The 20,710-nt window shown below is 38.2% G+C and overlaps 3 protein-coding genes across 3 annotated transcripts; 2 read left to right on the plus strand and 1 right to left on the minus strand.

The window, feature by feature from the left end:
- The first annotated feature begins 652 nt into the window (after positions 1 to 652).
- Positions 653 to 1,625, plus strand: LOC134662821 (uncharacterized). The gene is made up of 2 exons (XM_063519144.1): positions 653 to 970; positions 1,153 to 1,625. Exons 1-2 carry the CDS (start codon positions 752 to 754, stop codon positions 1,390 to 1,392), a joined length of 459 nt encoding a protein of 152 aa, XP_063375214.1. The 5' UTR covers positions 653 to 751; the 3' UTR covers positions 1,393 to 1,625.
- Positions 1,626 to 1,728: 103 nt separating this feature from the next.
- On the plus strand, positions 1,729 to 11,050 carry LOC134662763 (tyrosine-protein phosphatase non-receptor type 11). Its single transcript, XM_063519051.1, has 2 exons — positions 1,729 to 2,036; positions 8,422 to 11,050. Exon 2 carries the CDS (start codon positions 8,499 to 8,501, stop codon positions 10,425 to 10,427), a length of 1,929 nt encoding a protein of 642 aa, XP_063375121.1. The 5' UTR covers positions 1,729 to 2,036; positions 8,422 to 8,498; the 3' UTR covers positions 10,428 to 11,050.
- Positions 11,051 to 18,076: 7,026 nt separating this feature from the next.
- On the minus strand, positions 18,077 to 20,645 carry LOC134662968 (protein yippee-like 5). Its single transcript, XM_063519271.1, has 3 exons — positions 20,449 to 20,645; positions 19,090 to 19,249; positions 18,077 to 18,173 (listed from the first exon to the last, which is right to left on the minus strand). The coding sequence occupies exons 1-3, from the start codon at positions 20,564 to 20,566 to the stop codon at positions 18,089 to 18,091; spliced, it is 363 nt and encodes a 120-aa protein (XP_063375341.1). The 5' UTR covers positions 20,567 to 20,645; the 3' UTR covers positions 18,077 to 18,088.
- Between the last annotated feature and the right edge of the window lie 65 nt (positions 20,646 to 20,710).

The raw sequence follows: 20,710 nt of genomic DNA on the forward strand, positions 1-20,710 counted from the left end.
AAAATCATTACATAAATAATATATATAGCTGGTCAAGCAAATCTTGTCAGTAAAAAAGGCGCGAAATTCAAATTTTCTATGGGACGTATCCCTTCGCGCCTACATTTTTCAAATTTGCCGCCTTTTTGTACTGACAATATCTGCTTGACCAAGTACATATACATACAGTCCGACAAGAAATAGTAGAAATTAAAAAGTGGCAACACTGTAGTGTCGTCCCTTTCTCTTTCAAATCAATCGAAGAAAACGGAACGACATTGAAGGTGTTCACACAACACACAATGGCGCAAGTTTTGCCAACCCTTAATACTTAATTGTTCGTAGCAACGCTGCTGAGCCGGAGAACGCCCGAACGCTGCAAAGGGCCTACCGCGAACCACGTTCGACGTGTTGCCTCTCTGTCGCACTTGTCCGTAAGTGTGACAGGGAGGCAGCAACACGTCGAACGTGGTTCGCGGTAGGCCCTCTGTTTCCCCCCCCACTGCTGGTCCGTCTTGTTTTTATTAAACGCCACAAAGTGTATCAAAAATCGCATGTGATTTGTTGCAAGATGAGTCTATAAAGCCCTTAAAGTCTATGGTATGCGTATTTTTTTTTAAACAAATTCGTTCCAAATTTAAAAGCTTTAAATGAATGATAGGATAGGAACAATTGACATAATTGACATAATAATAATAAAATACACAAATAATTCCTGATTTTCTAAGTTTTTCAATATATACAATAAAAAGAAAATTACACTGAAGTCACAATGTTGAGTCCTGAAGGTGACCTAGCAATTCAAAATGAAGTTGATACTAAACAGGCTGGAGAAACTTGCCCTATCAAAACGAAGAAAGTAACTCCTGAAGACTCGACTGGCGCTATTGGATTCAGCAGCAGCTCTTTCAAAAACCCCAAGACCTGGAAGAAATCTTTTGCCAATTTCTTTCGACACCAGATCCGTACATCGCGGTCACATTCGAGCGAAGTACGTTTATTTAAACTATTTATAGTATTTCTCGTCCTTAAAGTTTAAACATAGTGATAGGTAATACTCATAGTGATAGGTTTTCAGGTCAAAATCTTGAAGAGCGTATAGCGTTGTCCCTACTTACGTAATTAAAACTTACAAGTGTATCTCCGGCCTGATGTAACGTATTTATGTTGTAGGGCGATGGACCAACTGCTAACAAAGAGAAGTACGAAAACAAAGAAATAAGCCCAGAACTTAAATGGCAATCATTGGGAAAAGTGTTTCGTCGTCAAAGCCTTATTGAACCTTGGAACAAAGCATCCAATCAGCATGGGGGGGAAAGTTCTACTTCAAATAAGCGTCTTGCCGTAAGAAAAGTGTTGTCTAGTTATTTTGGAAAGTCTCAATCCCCTAATTCTGGCTTGGATGATAAATAAATGTTATGATTTCAAAATAATTTCGCAATAACATTTGGCTTACTTCAGTAATCACTTGTGATAATTTCAGTGTGGCATATAGCATAATAAAATAGAATTGCTTCTTTTTAATTTAAATTTGGCGCCGAATACGCCAAGCGATAGTAGCGAAATTTTACTATTCATTCGAAATGTTATTCTCACTTGAGTGAAATTAATTCATTTTAATTAATAAAATAAAATCTGAGTTAAAATGTTTTATTTTAAGGAAGCTATTATAAAACAACAGCTACATGTCTAAACTTCCTTCGCTTCGTCTCTTAGCAGTTAAAAAAAAGTAAAATGACAATAGATAGGTGACATTTCCGTATTTTCCGTAGTCAAATGCAGGCTGGGATAAAATCCTATTAAGTTTTCAATTACAAAATCTTAGTTTAACATTTTAGTTCCTTACACATTGCATTATCGCTCTATTTATTAATTTTGTACATTTCATGTTTGTGAATGTCCATGTGCAACAGCGTACGGGTGTATCCGCCCTTGAAAACTGTGTTACAAACGTTACAAAGGGTCTAATCTAAAGTCAGCATAGCAACAAGGTTTCGATCCGAGAACCTCCTATTTAGTGCGGTGCTCAATGTTTATTGTTCGAGTGCCTTCATGAGGTAAGTTTAGTGTAAATTAATAGAAGTCCTAGCGTTATATCTTGTCATAATGTGCTATATACTTTATAAGCTTATTTATACACACGTTGGTATGAAGCATGTATTTAATGGCAATATATTTATTGTGGAAGATTGTTATCAATAGAGGGACCCGAGAATGTAGTGTGCTTATCTTTGAGTCCCTGAATTCAACCTTTTACTAACACTAATATAATATCCATGTATTCAAATACTCAAAAATCTCATGTTCAACTTTAGTGTCAACTTCTTCCTGTAGTACAATATTTTTAATGTGACTGCATAGTTAAAGCTGCATTGTGCTCAGCTATAGGATACATGTCCATTATAGCATTAGTGCTTTAAACGTGAATAACATATAATTATAATATATTTAATTTATGTGCTTTATAGATTTTATACAAGTTAACCCTTATATGCTTCAAAAATTTGTTGTTAAAATATAAACCTAAAATTGGAACAGCTTCGATATCGGGCATTCAAATGGAGCAATCTTCTATATCCTCCTAAGGCCCAATGAAAAATTGAGTATGTAGTCAGTACGGCCCGTAGTCCTACCAGTAGTACTATTGTTTTATACTCATTCAAACCAGGGATGTTGCGGATGCAGATTTTTTGACATCCGCGGATGCGGATGCGGATGCGGATATTTAAAGGCTCACATCCGCGGATGCGGATGCGGATGCGGATGTCAAGATTAGGTACTTAGAAAACGTCAAATTTTACATTTTTAGTATTTTTTTATTAAAAAAAAACGAAACGTTTAGTATTTGAGCAAGAGCAAGAATATAGATGCGTTATATTTAATAAACAGTAACTTCGCCGAATTTTCTGGATCTAGACGATTTCGTTATAGGTAATGACGAAATTACCTAGCACTTACGCCACCGCTAAGACGTTCCTGTACCGACTTGTTCGACATCCGCATCCGCATAAGCTCCACATCGATTTTATGTGGATGCGGATGCAGATGCGGATGTTGAAAATAATGCGGAAGTTCCGCGGTTGCGGATGCGGATGTTCGCAACATCCCTGATTCAGACCCAAGTACTTAAAAGACTTTTTTTAATGTTATTGTACTTATACAGCACCTTGTACAGCACTTTGATTTTTTTTTACGAACTTGTTAAAGGGCTCACACACAAAACAGTCCTTTAGAAGTTCGTACACGCCAATTTCGATAAGCACAAAATTTGAAATGGGTTTTCTATTAAGTCCTACTGGTAGGACCGTGGTACGCTATGACTACACAATTGTTGTAGGAGCTGGGTCTGAATAAGAAAGTTAATAAGTACTATGGGTAGGACCTTGGGCCTTAGGAGGATATTATAGAAAATGTTCTCCACTATTAGTACATACTACTAAATTATATTATTACCAAGAAAACTGGCCAGTAGAAATGGTGACAAAATACACTTTAATATTCCCAGTGATATACTGTAACATAGTAAGTAACATAAAAAAGGAAATAATTGTTGGTCTTGATGAAATTTGCAAAATTGTAAGTTTTACCTGAAATAGTTTACATCATTTTTTGCAATACACTCCCTGGGGAAGGATGGGGTAATGATAATAACTTGCGGTGACCTAAGACAGACATTGACCCAGTGGTCCCACACAATTCACATTAGAATCTGGCAGGATTTTACCTGATCTAAGGAGAAAGATAAATCATGTTATTCATGTTTGTAACACTAAATACAAATAATTATAGTTATAATTATGTTATTTCAATTACTTACAACTTTTTAGCAATTATTTAAATTTCATTGACTTATGTTTTTTATGAATGTCAGGAAAAATATTCGGAAATCAGGAATTTTGTCAGGACATTCTAAATTTGTATCTGGTAACCCTAGTTATGACGGGGCATGAAATCAATTCCTAGATCATCGTCACACTCCTTTCATATCTCCTTCTGGAGGTCCTCTTGAAAGTAGTTCAACGCTTCTTAAAAGGAAAACAATGTTACCGTTCTTATAAGAGACCTTTAGAAACAGATGACAATTCCATATTCTGAGTTACAGTATGTCTCTTAACTCAGTGTGCTGCTTGGCAAAGGCCTCCTCTAGCTCTTTTCATTGCCGTCTGTCGTGGGCCACTCCAGGTAGGCTTATACCTTGAATAATAGGTCCTTGATTATTTGATTGTATGTGATGCAAATTCATTCCAACCTGGGCTGCCTACCAGTTCAGATATTTACCCACAGGATTGATATCCTTTTCTTTTATTAATTTTGCAGTTACCATAAGGTACCAGTTCAATAGGAAAGCCACATAAAGTCCGTCAACCAAATCTTGTCAGTAGTAAAAGGCGGCAAATTTGAAAAATCGCGGGTTAGCAACACTGTGTTCGAATAATTCCAAAATGCGTGTCATCTGTGTTTTATCTGTGGAATGTGGATCGTGAATGACAGCCGTCACCTTATTTGTTTTCATTTGGTTTTCATCAAAGAGTATAATAACTATATATAGTAAAAGAGAGCCAACTCGCGATAAATGTCAAAAAACGTCTACACAAACGCTCCAAGCGGAATTTGACCAAACTAACCTTTACGTATGTGTGCGTGCACAGTGCACACATGCATACTAATAAAACTATGGCGCCTTTTTCCTTGACCGTTTACAGTGAACTACAAATTTGAGGTTTCCATTCTTTCACCTTATTGCAAAGCAATCACGTGAAAAATGAATACACCTCATTGTAGTACACTGTACACGGTCAAGGAAAAAGGCGCTAATATATTATGTAATACCTAATTACGTAATTACCTATTCATGCAGTGACGATTTACGACAACCTATTTATTTAGTATTTTATAAATGTTTACACCAAAGAATATTTTAGTCGCAAAAGTAAAAACACGGATGTGTAAAAATGGCATTTATTTTTCATTACTTACATGCATAACAACCCATAAAAATTATATTTTCTACGGGTACCACTTATAGTAAATTAGTTCGAAATATAACAAATCCACTATTAAAACTTAGACCACACTTGGACGTAAATTTGACTAGCTATAGCACATGCCACGAAGAATTGACGCGTTTTGGAGTAATTTTGTTTTGATTCGCACAGCCGATAAGGCAATATCGTTTTTTTCTCCCAGGCGCACACATTTTCATCAATTTGTAGTGATTAAATTAAATTATTAATATATAATTTCAGAATATTTAAGTTTTCTGTTTGACTTTTATAGTTTGACGGTTACTATGTTTTTTTGTTTTAACGTTTCCTTTCACGTAGGGCACTTGGCGAATCTATTTAGTTAGTTGTTGTTAATAAAAACGATTATATTATGTTCATATAAATAAAATGATATTAAAACGAATATAAACGATATAAAAAATGTGAGGTACTAAAATTACAGAAAATTTTAAACGTTTTATACTTGAAACGGAATTTGTGTCAAAAATGCAAAGACATTTTTTTTTCTTTTTAATAATTATGGGTTGGATGCGAGTTTTTTAAACACATGTTTTTCCGCGGTGGCGCCATCTGTTTGATTCATTTGGAAGCATCAGGTGAGGAAATATTGCACTGATATGATGCTACTGCGGATACAGCGCTGATTTCCATACATAAGGTTTAAGTTTCCTGCCCCTGGTTTTCATTCTGAATCGTTTCTGTTTCAAGAGATATTTCTGCTGTCACCATTAAATACCAATACATTAAATAAGAATAAGCAAAGCTAAGGGGCCTACAATGTACAATCATGCTCGTTGATGGTAAACATTACTAAAGATTGAGGTTATGACAAGTACATACTGGAAGAACTCTTTCGAACTTTTAAGATTATGTTCAGTTTTTTTGTTTTAGGGTTAAAAGACATAAATAAAATTAAAACGTATGCCTAAATCTACCCAAACAAGACCATAAATTGTGTCCTGGAAACCGTCCATAGGCCCACATGTCTAATATTTTCAGCAATCAGTTGTGACTATTTATATACAGAGTATTATGCTTGGTTGTAGTGACCCGGTAACATTGGTAACTTCATTATATTTTTTCAATTAATGACCTGAATTATAGTGTAAGCTAAAGTGACCCTTATCTTATTTACCTTTAAATTAAATAAACACCCACATATCAGTTGTTTTATTTTTAATATGTAATCCTATTGTACAATATATACCAATCAAAAAAATTACACAGGTATGTTATATTCATCCAGAAGAGTACACTAATTTTCATTAACAAGTGGCATATTATATTGTAAATAACAAATATATGCACTATCTAATTATCTGCATTTTGATATGATTTTATTTTAGTATACTTTAGAAGACATAGATAGGGAACAAAGAGAATATAAGCACTACGTTAGGGAGTTGTTTTTTGATATCTTCAAATTTGTTCATCATTTTGATTAACATTGTTTTAACATCGCTTTTAAATTGTCCGTCCATGTTTCAAATTTTTTCAATAAACCGCGAGTGACAATTTGAATTGACGTACGCAGGGCGCGCTCAGCGGAAAAAAAAAATTTTGGTTCGATGTACATTGCTGCTTTTCTTAGCGCAATACTGCTCTTTGAGTGTTGCCCTACTTTAGTTTGCTTTACATTGCTACTGACAAGATTTGGTTGACGGACTATATAATGATTTTTATTTTTTGGTTATCATTTTATTCAACCACAAAAGGCAGGTCACATAATTAAATTAAATTAAATTCATATTGTAAAAGATTATACACTTCAATTACAAATTCTAGGTATAGGTATTATATTTATCATATTTATTAAGGATTAGGGATATGACATTTTTTATAATATGACATACTTATATGAATGAGAATAATAGCTTTTTAAATTCCTTTTTTTCACAGATTTTAATAAATATGAATGTTGCTCAGTAGGTAATAGGTACAACCAGATTAAATCAATACAGGTGTTAAACCAGGTGTAGTTATTGTTATTACGCTGTGCTGTGGACAAAATGTTAGGCTTAACTCATGGAGGTTAAATAGTATTAAATGTTGTATTTTTATACCACAACATCAACAATGACCCAAGCATGTGGCTACGGCTAGATTGAGGGTAAACGGCTACTGTAGTCTATGGACGCTTAGAACTCCTGTGGTGTCATTGGTGCATATGGATTCACAGGTTAATGGACAAATCCCACCAGAGGGGCAGAGGGCCCAAAAATCTACAAAAACGCCTCACCTCACGCAATTAATGGCGTACACTCAGTAGCAGAAGTTGCTAAGCGGGCGAGGTGTTCAAAATCTCCTTGACGCGCTCTTTTTCTTTTAACAATAACGTCACGTGAAGTTCATTTGACTGCTGCTGACTGTACCTTTATATTTGGCCTTTATATCTAGGAATTCTTGGATATAATAACCACTAACTTATATGTTACTTTGCAAAGACGGGCCTTAAGAATACACTAAGAAGGCGCTAAGAATGGTGCCAGTATAGAGGTGATATGTACACGAATCCGAACCAATCGTGCACGCTACACCACAACGCGATTGGTTGATGAGTCGCATCACGCGCGCAATTGGTGCCAACTAGTTGCGTTAGACTGCACGGTTGGCTCGAATTCGTGAGTGACACCGCTGAACTAGCACCATTCTTAGTGCCCCTAAGGCCCCTCTTTATATATAAGTTTATCTTAAAAACAGAGAACTACAAAATAACGTTGCATTGAAGCTCAACAATGTGCAACGCAATCCTTTTGTCCTATCTTTACAGACACTTACGTGTACTTCAATAAAAACCGACATAAATGTAGTCTATAAGTATTACAAACAGCAACACTCCTAACTGTACATCGATGGACCTTATTACAGCAGGCATAAGGTCCATCGATGTACAGTTAACAGTGTGGGCGATGGTACTAGCTGCGCGTTTCATGTAGATCGTTTGTCGTTAGCGGTAGTAGTCGCACTTAGGTATAGTTTTGCGGTTAAGGAAAAACGTGTAGATAATCATCTGACGTCTCTAATGGCACACTTATTGAACTGTGTTCGAATATTACCTACCTACTCTTATCAGTCAAGTATTTCTTCTCATTGGAATATTAAATTACAAACAGTATAACGTCTAAAGGCGAACTAGAGTAGATATAGGTAATAGAAGTGCTATGCATAAGGAGCAGGTTACTCTATAGTTTTCAGTAATAATTACATTGTATTGCTTTACTGGTGAATGTTACATTTGTAGAATTCCATGAATAGCATTCTCATGCCGTGCAACTGACGATTTCAATGATTGATGGGTTGAAACGTGGCAATTAGCTTTCCAAACTCGATATTCACTGTTAAAAACTACGAATCGTAGCATAAAACTTTATATTCATCAAGTTACAGTTCGGTACAGTAGGACAAAAAAATGAAAGATGTTTTTTTTATATTTCAGATGATTGCTGATAATCTATGGCGTTTGAAGGGGTAACTAATCTGATATCGTAGAGTAAGTGGTGGCGCTGCCAGTATATGATGATCACTCGGCGTTGGTTCCACCCGTCGCTGACGGGCGTGGACGCGGAGCGGCTGCTGATGGACTGCGGCCGCGACGGGTTCTTCCTCGCGCGGCCCAGCATGAGCAACCAGGGCGACTTCACGCTGTCCGTGCGCCGCGGCAACGAGGTCACGCACATCAAGATACAGAACAACGGGGAGTTCCTAGACTTGTACGGCGGCGAGAAGTTCGCCACGCTCTCCGAGCTCGTCCAGTATTACATGGAGAACCAGGGCCAGCTGCGCGAGAAAAACGGTAACGTCATCCGATTAAAAACTCCACTCAACTGCGCCGACCCTACCACTGAACGCTGGTACCACGGCCAGCTCACCGCTAAAGAAGCGGAGAGGATGATGCTCGAAAACGGGAAGAACGGCTCCTTCCTAGTGCGCGAGTCCCAGCGGCAGCCTGGGGACTTTGTGCTCTCCGTGAGGACCCACGACCGCGTTACACACGTCATCATTCGCCGCCAGGACAAAAAGTACGACGTCGGCGGCGGCCAACAGTTTCCCGACCTTGTCAGTCTCGTCGAGCACTACCGCAGCTTCCCCATGGTCGAGACCACCGGCGAGGTGTTGCGCCTCATGCAGCCTTTCAACGCAACTCGCATCCAGGTCCGCCACTTCCAGACTCGCGTCAAACAGCTGCAGAAGGAGAACGAGGGACCCATAGAGAGCATGGCCTACAAGCAGGGCTTCTGGGAGGAGTTCGAGACGCTGCAGATGATGGAGAACCTACAGCTGTTCGACCGCATGGAGGGCTCCAAGCCCGAAAATATCAGAAAAAACCGGTATAAGAATATCATCCCGTTCGACCACACCCGCGTAGTGCTTCGGGATATTCCGGCGGACGCGCCCGCGGGCGCCGACTACATCAACGCCAACTACATCCGCTGCGACAGCACCGAGCCCGGCGCCGACCACGACTGCAACGGCTCCAACGAGAACGGCTGCCCGCAGCTCCGCGGCGGCACGCCTACCAAGAGCAAAGACAAGTCCTCCCCGAATCACACACCCATCACAGAAGAAAAGTCATTAGGCTCCAAGGAAAGTCTCAAATCGTATGGCAACGGGACTCATAAGTCGCTTCCTCCTTTCGAACCCAGCGTTCTCCCCTCGAATCCCAACTACGTCAACACGACGATACCGAAAGCCGCGGTGGAGGCGGAGAATGGCGTCGCCGAGCACGTTTACCACAAGACATACATCGCCACGCAGGGTTGCCTGCCCACCACCATCTACCAGTTCTGGTCCATGATCTGGCAGGAGGACGTCCGCGTCATCATAATGACGACTAAAGAGATCGAACGAGGCAAGGTCAAATGCGAGAGGTACTGGCCGCAGTTGAACAAGACAGATTCAATAATGAAGTTCACGATCGTGAACGAGTTCGAGTCGTCGACGCAGGACTACACGCTGCGGCGATTCCAGGTGACGAAGAGCGACGAGCCGGGCGTCAAGCGACAGATCTTCCACTTCCACTTCACGGCGTGGCCCGACCACGGCGTGCCGTCGGAGCCCGGCCGCGTGCTCAACATCCTGCTGGACGTGAACTACCGCCTGCAGCAGATCATGACGAGCGCCGCGCCGCCGGCCGCCGCCGTCGTGTGCGTGCACTGCTCGGCGGGCATCGGCCGCACGGGCACCTTCATCGTCATCGACATGATCCTCGACCAGATCAGGAAGGAGGGGTTCGACTGCGAGATCGACGTCCACCGCACCGTGCAGATGGTGCGCGACCAGCGCTCTGGAATGGTGCAGAATGAGGCCCAGTATAAGTTCATCTACATGGCGGTGCTAGAGTTCGTCGAGACGGTGAAGCAGCGCGTGGGGCTAGGCTCTGCGGACTCGAAGGCGCGCAATCACCCGAAAGAGATCGTGGAGAGATTCTGCGCGTGGAAATAACGCTGTCTTGTCGGGTGACTACTTGTGGCGCGGCGCCACTAACTTTCGTAGCCAGACCCGATCACAGCTTATCTCATGGGGTACTCTATTTATGGTGCAACAAGCAATGGAATCTGGTTCTATGGAATGAGTGTGCGGACACTGCGGACCTCTTCACTTTTGCTTTACATGCAACGAAATTGAAAACAGGCAACGCAATTCAGTGTACAATACTTTTTTTACATTTGAACGCGAGTAATGTTGCAAATCGATTTCTAAAAGACATCACATAGTTTCTGTTAGAATTTATTCGAGCCATCTTTTTACGTAGAAATCGACAAAACGGGAACATTTCGAGAGTTGTATAGTAATATTGTTATAATCGAGCTAAATTCATAGAATTAATAATAAGTTAATAAAGTGTAATCCAACAATAACATCCTGTTGGAAATCCCTGAAATTTGTTAACGGTATTTTGTTCAGCACCATTGTTCCGAGTAACGAGTCATATTTCTTAAGATTTTATGAGACTCGGCTAGCGGTCTCGGTTATCGATTTTTCCATAGTTTTTTAAAAGTTTAACTTTATAGATAATTTAATGATTATAAATACCTACGTTTCAGGAAATCGTAACAGAACAGAAGTGTACGGAAAATAAATGTTGTTGAGGAGTACAAGTTTCATATTACGCGAAGGTATATAACTTGATAATGTTTTGAACAAGTATGTTTTATACTCGTAATACATAAGGCCGAGCGCGGCTTCAATGTGATCTCGAATTGGATTTTGGATTCAACCGATTTTTTTTATATAAAATGTTGGTCCGGCTTATGTGTGTAACTGCAGGAAATATTCCGGAGTCCCTTTGGCCTCTTGAGCTCCTGAGGCCTCGTGGCCCCGGTGGTCTCGTTTATTCTAAGGGCTCATGGACCCTTTGGCCTCGCGGCTCAGCCAATCCACGTATTTATTTTATATAGATAGAGCTACCCAGTGGACGGTAAAGGATGTTGCTTTATATATTCGATTTTATTTCGGGTATTAACTTCTCTTTGCGTATACATTGAGTATTTACGAGGGGTATTCAAAATATTCTCGGTATGAGAATGAAAACAAACAAGTACGAAAAGTTTGATATTTTTATTTTTCAATATACTCCCCCCCTATGTTCATACACTTAAAAGATCGATCAATTATTTTTTTTAATCCCTCGTAAAAATATTTTTTATCTTTCGTGTAAAAATGCTCCTCCACTGCCGCCTTCAATGCTTCATCGTCAGAAAATTTATTTCCACGCAGATCCTTTTTAAGATTGGGGAGCAAAAAGAAGTCACTGGGGGCTAAGTCCGGACTATACGGTGGGTGAGTAACAGTTTTAAACCCACGTTCAACAATAGCTGCCTTGGCAATATGAGCAGTATGGACGGGGGCGTTGTCATGCAGAAGCAGAATACCTTTGGTTAACTTTCCTCGCCTCTTTTCTTTAATTACATCCTTTAATTGACGTAGAATGTTAGCGTAGTACTGTCCTGTGATATTTACACCTTTTTCTTTATAATCGATTAGTAATACTCCTTCACAATCCCAAAATATCGTGGCCATGACCTTGCCAGCTGAAGGGATGACCTTCAACTTCTTGGGATGAGCTGAACCCTTAATGTGCCACTGCATGGACTCTTGTTTACTCTCTGGGTCATAATGATGAACCCAGGTTTCATCTCCAGTAACTATTCTTTGCAGCACCTCATCAGGATTTTCACCGCACAGGTCAATAAAATCGGAACAACAAGCTACACGCATGTCTTTTTGAAGCCGAGTCAGCATTCGCGGAACCCATCTTGCACTTACTTTTGACATATTAAGATGGTCATGTATAATATCATGTACGGTACCAATAGAGAGATTGGTTACTTGTGCTATAGATTTTACCTTCACTCGACCATCTTCCAATATAAGTTTTTCCACTTTATCAATATTTTCTTGTGAAGTAGCTACTACAGGCCGGCCAGGTCTAGGGTCATCTTCAATACTCTCCCTTCCGCGTTTAAACTCGCTTGACCACTTTTGAATGGTAGATAAAGAAGGAGCAGACTCACGGTAAACACAATCCATTTCCTCTTTTATGGTTTTTTGATTTTTACCCTGTTTTGTCAAGAATTTTATCACGCATCGATGTTCTAATTTAGTTAACATTGTCAATTCGCACAGGATGTTCATGTTTGTTCAGCAATTGCAGAAAAACAAAAGACTATCTCGGTTCGAATTATACTTTTTTTTAATGTCAATGAATAAACCTTAGCGGCCAGTAACGAAAGAAATTTTAGAAGAGGTCGTAAGATATCAATACCGAGAATATTTTGAACGCCCCTCGTAATTCGCAACACTAAGTAGTGCGGAAGTCTGCACAGAATATTCATATTTCTGTTTCCAACATGTTTTTTTAAGTATCGACGCAACAAAATCCATCACTTTGGTAATTATATTATATTTACTTTAATATTAAATGTAAGTTTTTGATTTATTATTCTTGTCATAAAGAAAGATGAGGTGCTTATATTGTGAAATTCGGCCCATGTTCTAACATGATCACAGGATGGTGCGATATTTATTAAGTATGAAATTTATTTTCCGTTAGATATTCTATGTAGGTATAGTCGGCGTCGAAAGAAACTTGTAACACTTTAGTACTTTGTCACATTAAAGACAGTATGTGAATTCGAATAATGACAAGGTTCTAAAAGGTCCAACGACTTTTGAGGCCGATAGTATGTAGGGTCAGTTCAAGCAGTCAAATCTCATTGGCACGGGCGTAATAAGAAGTGATTGTAGGTGGGCCTTATTTTTCTAATTTCTCAATTTTAGCGGGGCGCCCGCGTATTTACGGACTGATAATTTTACGTGACAATCATCTAAACAGGAATCGGCAATGTGAGGAGATTGTATTATTCTTCATTTGTGCAATAACACAATAAGGGATTTCCCACAAAAATTGAGAAATAAGAAAGTTTTAAACCTACTAAGAGCTGTACAATAGCGTTAAGCTACCGTTTACGTAGTCTGTTCGGAAAGAGAAGAGCCTTAGAATGTATATTTTATATTCCACGACTTCTCATTCCGCACAAAGTCTATATTACTTAAGTACATCACCGCTTGGACGGCCCGCGCTATATTATTACTTTGTTGGCATTTTATTTATACCGTATTCCAATTTTAATGGCGGAGAATGGTGGATTTTTTAAAGAGAATTTTTTATGTTATCTGCTAAAGATATATGTTGTGTTATATGATGTAATAAATAATAAAATGTGATATTGTATTATGTAGTTTGTTCTGTTGTGCATAAGCACCAAACTCCTACCGAAAGAAATTATATATCTTTGTGTAGGTGCAAGCCTGTAAGTACAGCCTCCTCCCCCCAATCCTATTGGTTTCGGCCGTAAACGTATTGATACTGACTATACGTAAGTATACGGGTATAACATACAAAATTATAAATGCCATCATCTTTACCTCGCCAGTTCCGTTCTCAGCGATTCATCGCAGACGACGAACCAAAAAATGGGTTTCACGGCAATGTATTAAGCAGTAGGAAAAACCTGAAGTGGAAATAACGATAAATATGTGTCCTATTTTATTTAAAACTGTTTATTTCTACAATTCTCTATTTAAATAGTAACATAAAAGCCCTAATTTCACCACGGTGACAGGTGCGACAATTGTAAAACATCACTGTTGCTGACGTCACAGGCATCCATGGGCTACGGTTACCGCTTACCATCGGGCGGGCCGTATTCCTGTTTGCCACCATCATTGTATTATTTAAAAAAACTTTATTATATCGAAAAAAAAACAGATATTTCTCTTACCAAGTTTCTGACAATTGTCACAACATTTAAAAGAATTGTCGGCAATTCTTGACAGGAAATGAGTTCTGTGTCGGAATTATGTGACAATTGTCGTGTCTCTTGTGACAATTGTCAGAAACTTGGTAAGAGAAATATCTGTTTTTTCCGATATAAAAGTTTTATTAAAATAATACACTGATGGTGGCAAACAGGAATACGGCCCACCCGATGGTAAGCGGTAACCGTAGCCCATGGATGCCTGTGACGTCAGCAACAGTGATGTTTTACAATCGAGGGCATGGCATGAGTGGTGGGGATAACTGACAGAACGGGATAGTCTTATGTATCTTTCACTAGAAGTAGCAGAGAAAGCGCTATTATTGTTTGTCTTTGTCACAGTCTCATATTTTTTTATTCCCCACCGTAGTTTATGGTGGGATACAAACAATGCGTAAACGTCAAATTGGTGTGAAACATATGAACAGTGCAAAGATTATCAGGAAAAATATTGAAATCAGTGTTTCGTGTGCATGTAGTAGGTACTTAACAATTCAACAAATATGGTGAATTGCTCAGTTTTGCGCTGTACAAGTGACTGCCGGCAAAAACAGGACAGCGTAACATTTCACAGGTAAATACAGTATTTTATACTTCGATCACATTATCATGCTTAGTAACAGCATCCTACAATCTATATCAATTAAGATCTGAGTAGTAAAAGCATTTACAGTAAATAATAACTCGGGTAAAAAAATTAACCTATAAATATTTCCTGATAAATTAACCGACCAAATTACGTACGCATATTGACAGTAAGCCGTCACCCTTTTAATAACGTGTATTCAATTTAGTCGCATTGCTATTATTCGAGGGATACCAGCCCGTGATGCATACAATTACCCCAAAATTCGGGTATTTTCTATTTTAATAACATTTTTATAAATAATTTTGCTGCAGAACTGGACATGCGAACAATAAAATTGAACTGTGTTTAAATTAGAATGTAAATTATATTTATTTAAGCATTACGGATTCTTTCTAACGTTATAGGGGGTTTTGCCACGACTCAGAGAATCTAATTGATATGCTGCAGGCACTAATTCTTAATTTTGCAATAAGAGTGACAGATTACAAAATGAATATTTCGTTTATTACCTCCAGATTTCCACAAGATGCAGGCACGCGTGCTAAATGGATTTTAGCAACCGGAAGGAGAAACTGGGCACCGACGCAAAACTGCCGAATATGCTCAAAGCATATTACGAAAACCTACCTTTTCTATTTCTTCCTGTGGCACACAGTATGCTAAAAATTCTTTCTTTATGCGTACTTGTAATATGTATAATGAATCGCTTAATAATATAGACATTTTTGTTCATAGTTTGTCCGTTTTCAAGAACAAAGTTCGGCATATTTTGTTTACTAGTAATTGAAAAATTGTTTCAAGTAAATATTTTGCATTGTTTTCTTACATTTGCGTGTTGTACTCACAACTATACCTACGGGTAATTTATAATTAAGTAACCTATTTACTTTTCATTGTAATAGTCAACTTAGTAACGTATGAAACTAGGCCTATTTTTAGTCATTTTTGTAAGACTTATTTGTAAAAGGCTGTTTGTTTTCTAAATAAAATAAAAAAAAAGAAAATTGGCCCATTGATATTTTATTTATCGCTGCGTCTTACGTAGGCGAACAACTCGCGAACGTGATTAGAAGTACCCCAATATTTGATAATATTGGGGTAATTTTTAACTATATGGTATCCCCGGGTTTGTGACGTCATCTATGTCTATCCCTTACGGGGGCACGCGGTAGGCCACATCTATAGAAATACTACCATCTATGTTTACAATTGTCGCACCTGTCACCGTGGTGAAATTGGGGCCAGCCCTTTCCCACTATGTCGTAACGACAGATAGTCATGTGTCGTGGCCTGTAAATTTAATTTTGGTAAATTAAGGTGTTCACATATAGAACGATAATTTTGCTTGGCTTGTTTATTTACTGACGACTATCTGTCGTTGCGATATAGTGGGAACGCGGCCTTATAGTACTTAGTGAGAGATAGAGATGTTTGTGAACTCGACCTAATGCATAAGTATAATTTTGTTGTGTAGATAATCTTATATTAACTCTATATAATATTTTCTAATTCGATGAAAAAATAGATTAAAACAGCATTTTTAATTTGCATTTACTTAACCACGCATTATGATTTTTTTTTTCGAATAGGCTCTAAAAGTCTAAAGTAAAATATAGGCTCAGCCCATCATAAGTTTAACATCGCCAAATTAATTATAATACTTACATCTATTTAATCACAACATAAAACATTAGCCGTAGCGTAGGATAAAACTGAAGTCCCAAAATATTTCCGAAATTAAATGTCGATAACAAAAATATGAAAACCACTTCGCCGACAAAAAAAACAGATCTAAATGGGTGCCAAGTTTTTTTAGTTACATACTTGAGTAAAACAAGAAGATCTACTGATTCTGATTATATACTCAATTATAAGAACATGTGAAAACATAGCAAGTCAAATCTTGAGCTTCAGTGTTTATCTTAAGTTATTTATTCACAGACCAATCTAAAAGTTAACCGCCATAGCCGGCGAATTGCGAAGACATAGGATTTAAAATAAAATATCTGTAAATTAAAGCCAACGAAACGAGATAAATAGAAACAATCTGAGGGGCTACCGCGAAAACCGATTTTCGTAAATTGCGGGTGTTTTTCTCTGTCACTAATTACGCCTTTATTTGAGTAAAAGAGAAAGATCCCCGCAATTTGCGAAATTCGGTTTTCGCGGTAGCCCCTCTGATCTATAGCCAGGGATTATTATCTCTGTCCTTCTCTCGTACGCAATAATGTCGTCAGTTAGTCGACGAAGATTGTTGTTTTGTGATTCGTGGTATAACGAAGCTGTTGGTACAGTCGTCATCAGATATATCGGACCGGCCAAGTCGCAAGGTGAACACGCCCCTATTGTCAAGGCGCTAGTGTGCGTGTTCAGATATTTTTGAGCACCTTGGCCGCTCCGATATATCTGATGGCATCTGTAGGTACAGGATATACATTTAATTGGGCCGCCATTTTTCGAACACTCCCATTTCTGTTTGTCAGTGTGATCAGTGACGGTGAAGACTGAAGATTGAAATTTCTTTAATTTATACAGTTTTGTATCCCTGAATGTTTGTTTAAGTACATTCTTTATCTCGGTACGTTGGCCTTCCTTAGGTATACCTATGTATAAAACTTAATGTTACGTCCCCAGGTATATATGTTCGACAAGCAAATCTACACAACCGTTTGACCGCCTAGACCCCAACTGACGCGCGCGGCTACAGCCAATTATCAACCTTCGTGCATACCGACAAGGTTCAGAACGACGCGCCGCATACGATAGGCGTGGCGTTATACGTACTCTAATTAAAAAAAAACTGAATTTAAAGCATCAGATGACTAAGATTGTTGATGACAATGATGACATATATTGGAGCGGCCAAGGTGTTCACAATATCTGAACAAGCACTCTAACGTCTTGAGAATAGACGCGTGCTCAGATATTTGTAAGCACCTTGGCCGTTCCGATGTGATGGTGACTGTACATGGGGTATGTATGTAGTGGCTGGTGGAGAGATTTGGATTGGCACTCTCAAATGCTTGTCCAACAAGTGTACAGCCGTCATCAGACATATCGGAGCGGCCAAGATGTTCACAATATCTGAACAAGCACTCTAACGTCTTGACAATAGAGGCGTGCTCAGATATTTGTAAGCACCTTGGCCGCTCCGATATGATGGTGACTGTACATGGGGTATGTAGTATATAAATCTAATCGTCGTTCACTTGTATTTCCTCTATGCCGTCGCTTTCCGTGACCAGCGCCCGCTCCAGGATAACGCGACCTTCCTTGTATCTGTCGCGACAAAACCACATTAATAAAAAAAAACTATACACTCGTATAATAGATATATCTATATACATACAATTAAGCTAGTCAAGTCAGTCCCTTAGTCTCTAGAACAATCCCACTGTAATGTACTTGATTACAACCGAAAGAAAGCGAGCCACACTGGAGCCACAACATAAGTACTGAATGACAAACCTGTTCAAAAAGCAACTTTAACCTACAGGGCGGTCCAAACATAGAAGTGCAAAATTTTTTTTAGATTCCTCACATCGTGGGCTATCAGAATATACCCCATGTATGTTAGCCGATTTTTCGTAGTTTTCGAGTTATGAATTTTTGAACTTTTAAATTTATTAAGAAATTCCGGGATGAACCAATTAATTTATAAAAAAAAAACTACCTAAGTATTGAACTTTTTTGAATGTTTCTTTTTGTAACACAATCCTTTACAAACGGCGCAGTTACTAAAAAAAATCAGCTTCCTCACTTGACTGCGAGTTGGAAAAAAAAGACAAAAGTCAAAGTTAGACCTCAATTAACTATTGACTCTTTGCCAACTTGACAAGAGTTAAATTTAAGCTGGCAAATTTTGAAACCCGGTCGTCAGGGTATAATTAAAAAATTACATTTTAAAAGGGCTCGTTTCTTCACTCATTACGTAACGTAAACCGCCCTTTCGGTTGCCAACCACACTGTATAAAAAACAATGGCTTTGTTTTACAGATAAGGAACTCAATCCGATACCAGTGCACAGTGGTAACTACAGGGGAAAATAATCAACCAATACACTTGTGGTAACAAGTTGGTAATATTTATGTGACCCAGTAAATTAAATATATAAAATAACAACTGATGATGTATGATGAAGTTTTTTTTAAGCTTTGTATTTGACGTAAAGTTATTCTATGTAAATTTGTGTCACCTTTGGTTCTCCTCAGTAGCAAACTCGTAGACCCAGCCGAGCTTGGTGGAACAATTCTTGCAGGAGACGTCTCGCACCATGTGCCGACCAGTCAGCATCACCCGGTCCTGCACTCCCGAGTATACCAAGTTGACAACTTTGTGGAATAGAAATGCGCGGCCTGGAATTAATTGCGATAATGATTTCACAAATTTTGTTGTGCTAAAAGTTATAGGATTTTTTTTTATTATTCAACTAATTCATCATTATACCAAGATTTCATGTTGCCCAAAAGCCTCATTCATTTAGCAGTGAGTTGTCTTGGCTATGATTTTAGCTTAAGGTCATAAATATAGCTTGAACATGGAGAGATCATCTCAAAATAGTTGTATCTTGGAAATAGAACAAGATGTTTTAAACTTGCGTTTTTACAGTCTTTTTAAACTAATTTATCAATTATATTTATTGTTGCTACCAACAAATGTCAAAAGTAGGAATTTTAGGGTTTTTTCGTCATTTTATGATTGTTTGGTTCTAAAATGACTAAAAACTAGTCCCTTATATTTATATCCCCTTCACATTTTACTATGAGCTATGCCATCAGATTCAAAAGTGATTGTAATATTTTGATTGAAAAATTTATCAATTTTCCCAGGCAAACCAGTGTTAATAAAAAATTATGAGGTGCATTGGGGTAAATCCGAAGATGGCAAATATCTACTAAACTAGAAACACTTCATACTTTAGCAACACCTACGCCACTGCAACACTTACATGGCATCTTGCGTACTGTTGCTACAGTAAAAAGTCTTTCTAGTTTAGAAGATATTTGCCATTTTCAAAATTACCCTGTCTTCGGATTTACCCCAATGCACTATACATAGTTAATTACATACTGGACTGGAAAATTATTAAAATATAAACTTAAAATATCGTTATTTATTATTACTGGAAAGTAGGTCAGCCAACAGTGCTAGCCATTCTGGCTTTATTAGACTTTCCTGATATTGCAATAATGGTTTGGCTGTGTTAGGGAAATTGCTCGCCACAGTTAAATATTTGTTTCATGATTACAATATTTATTTTTACATGAAATAGAGTTTACAACTTAATAGCAGTAGTATCTAGATAATATAGTGTTAATATTGCATGGAATTAAAAAGTGTATTTATGATGCTAATTCAGCAGTGTAATATTCTGACGTAGATATAAACAATAAACCATACATTTGAAAATTTTGAATTATATGTTTGAATTCGACCAATGACCAATTGACCATCTTAATGATATTTAACTATATATGTAGATTGAAATACTTAATTAATAAACAATTACCTTACTAAAAATAGTAAAAATACCACGATAAATATAAAAAAGTACCTGTAGCTCCAGTGAATCTTGTACTGATTAGCTCTGAACGATTAGTAAGGTTTACATCACACGCTGCACATGAGAACAGGCGAGTGCCTCCAATATGATCGAGGAATATCTTGCCCATCTTCAAGTTTGCACTTTTACTTCTTTGTTTTCAAAACAGACCTATCAAAACAAGTATGGCCGCCAGCTGCGTAATCGATGAAATGCATATGAAACACATGAAACATCACATCACACAGCTGACTGACTGACAGCAGTGACAGCT

This window comes from Cydia amplana, chromosome 3 (assembly GCF_948474715.1).
Source record: "Cydia amplana chromosome 3, ilCydAmpl1.1, whole genome shotgun sequence".
Lineage (NCBI taxonomy): Eukaryota > Metazoa > Arthropoda > Insecta > Lepidoptera > Tortricidae > Cydia > Cydia amplana.

Bases quoted from the DNA above. Each gene is read 5' to 3' on its own strand.
- LOC134662763 (XM_063519051.1), top strand. From the start codon at position 8,499: ATGATGATCACTCGGCGTTGGTTCCACCCGTCGCTGACGGGCGTGGAC.
- LOC134662968 (XM_063519271.1), bottom strand. From the start codon at position 20,566: ATGGGCAAGATATTCCTCGATCATATTGGAGGCACTCGCCTGTTCTCA. The intron at 19,250-20,448 runs GTACTTTTTTAT...AATTAATTCCAG, and splicing joins AAGATTCACTGGAGCTACAG to GCCGCGCATTTCTATTCCAC. The intron at 18,174-19,089 runs GTGACACAAATT...TTGTCGCGACAG, and splicing joins GCTACTGAGGAGAACCAAAG to ATACAAGGAAGGTCGCGTTA.
- LOC134662821 (XM_063519144.1), top strand. From the start codon at position 752: ATGTTGAGTCCTGAAGGTGACCTAGCAATTCAAAATGAAGTTGATACT. The intron at 971-1,152 runs GTACGTTTATTT...TTTATGTTGTAG, and splicing joins CGCGGTCACATTCGAGCGAA to GGCGATGGACCAACTGCTAA.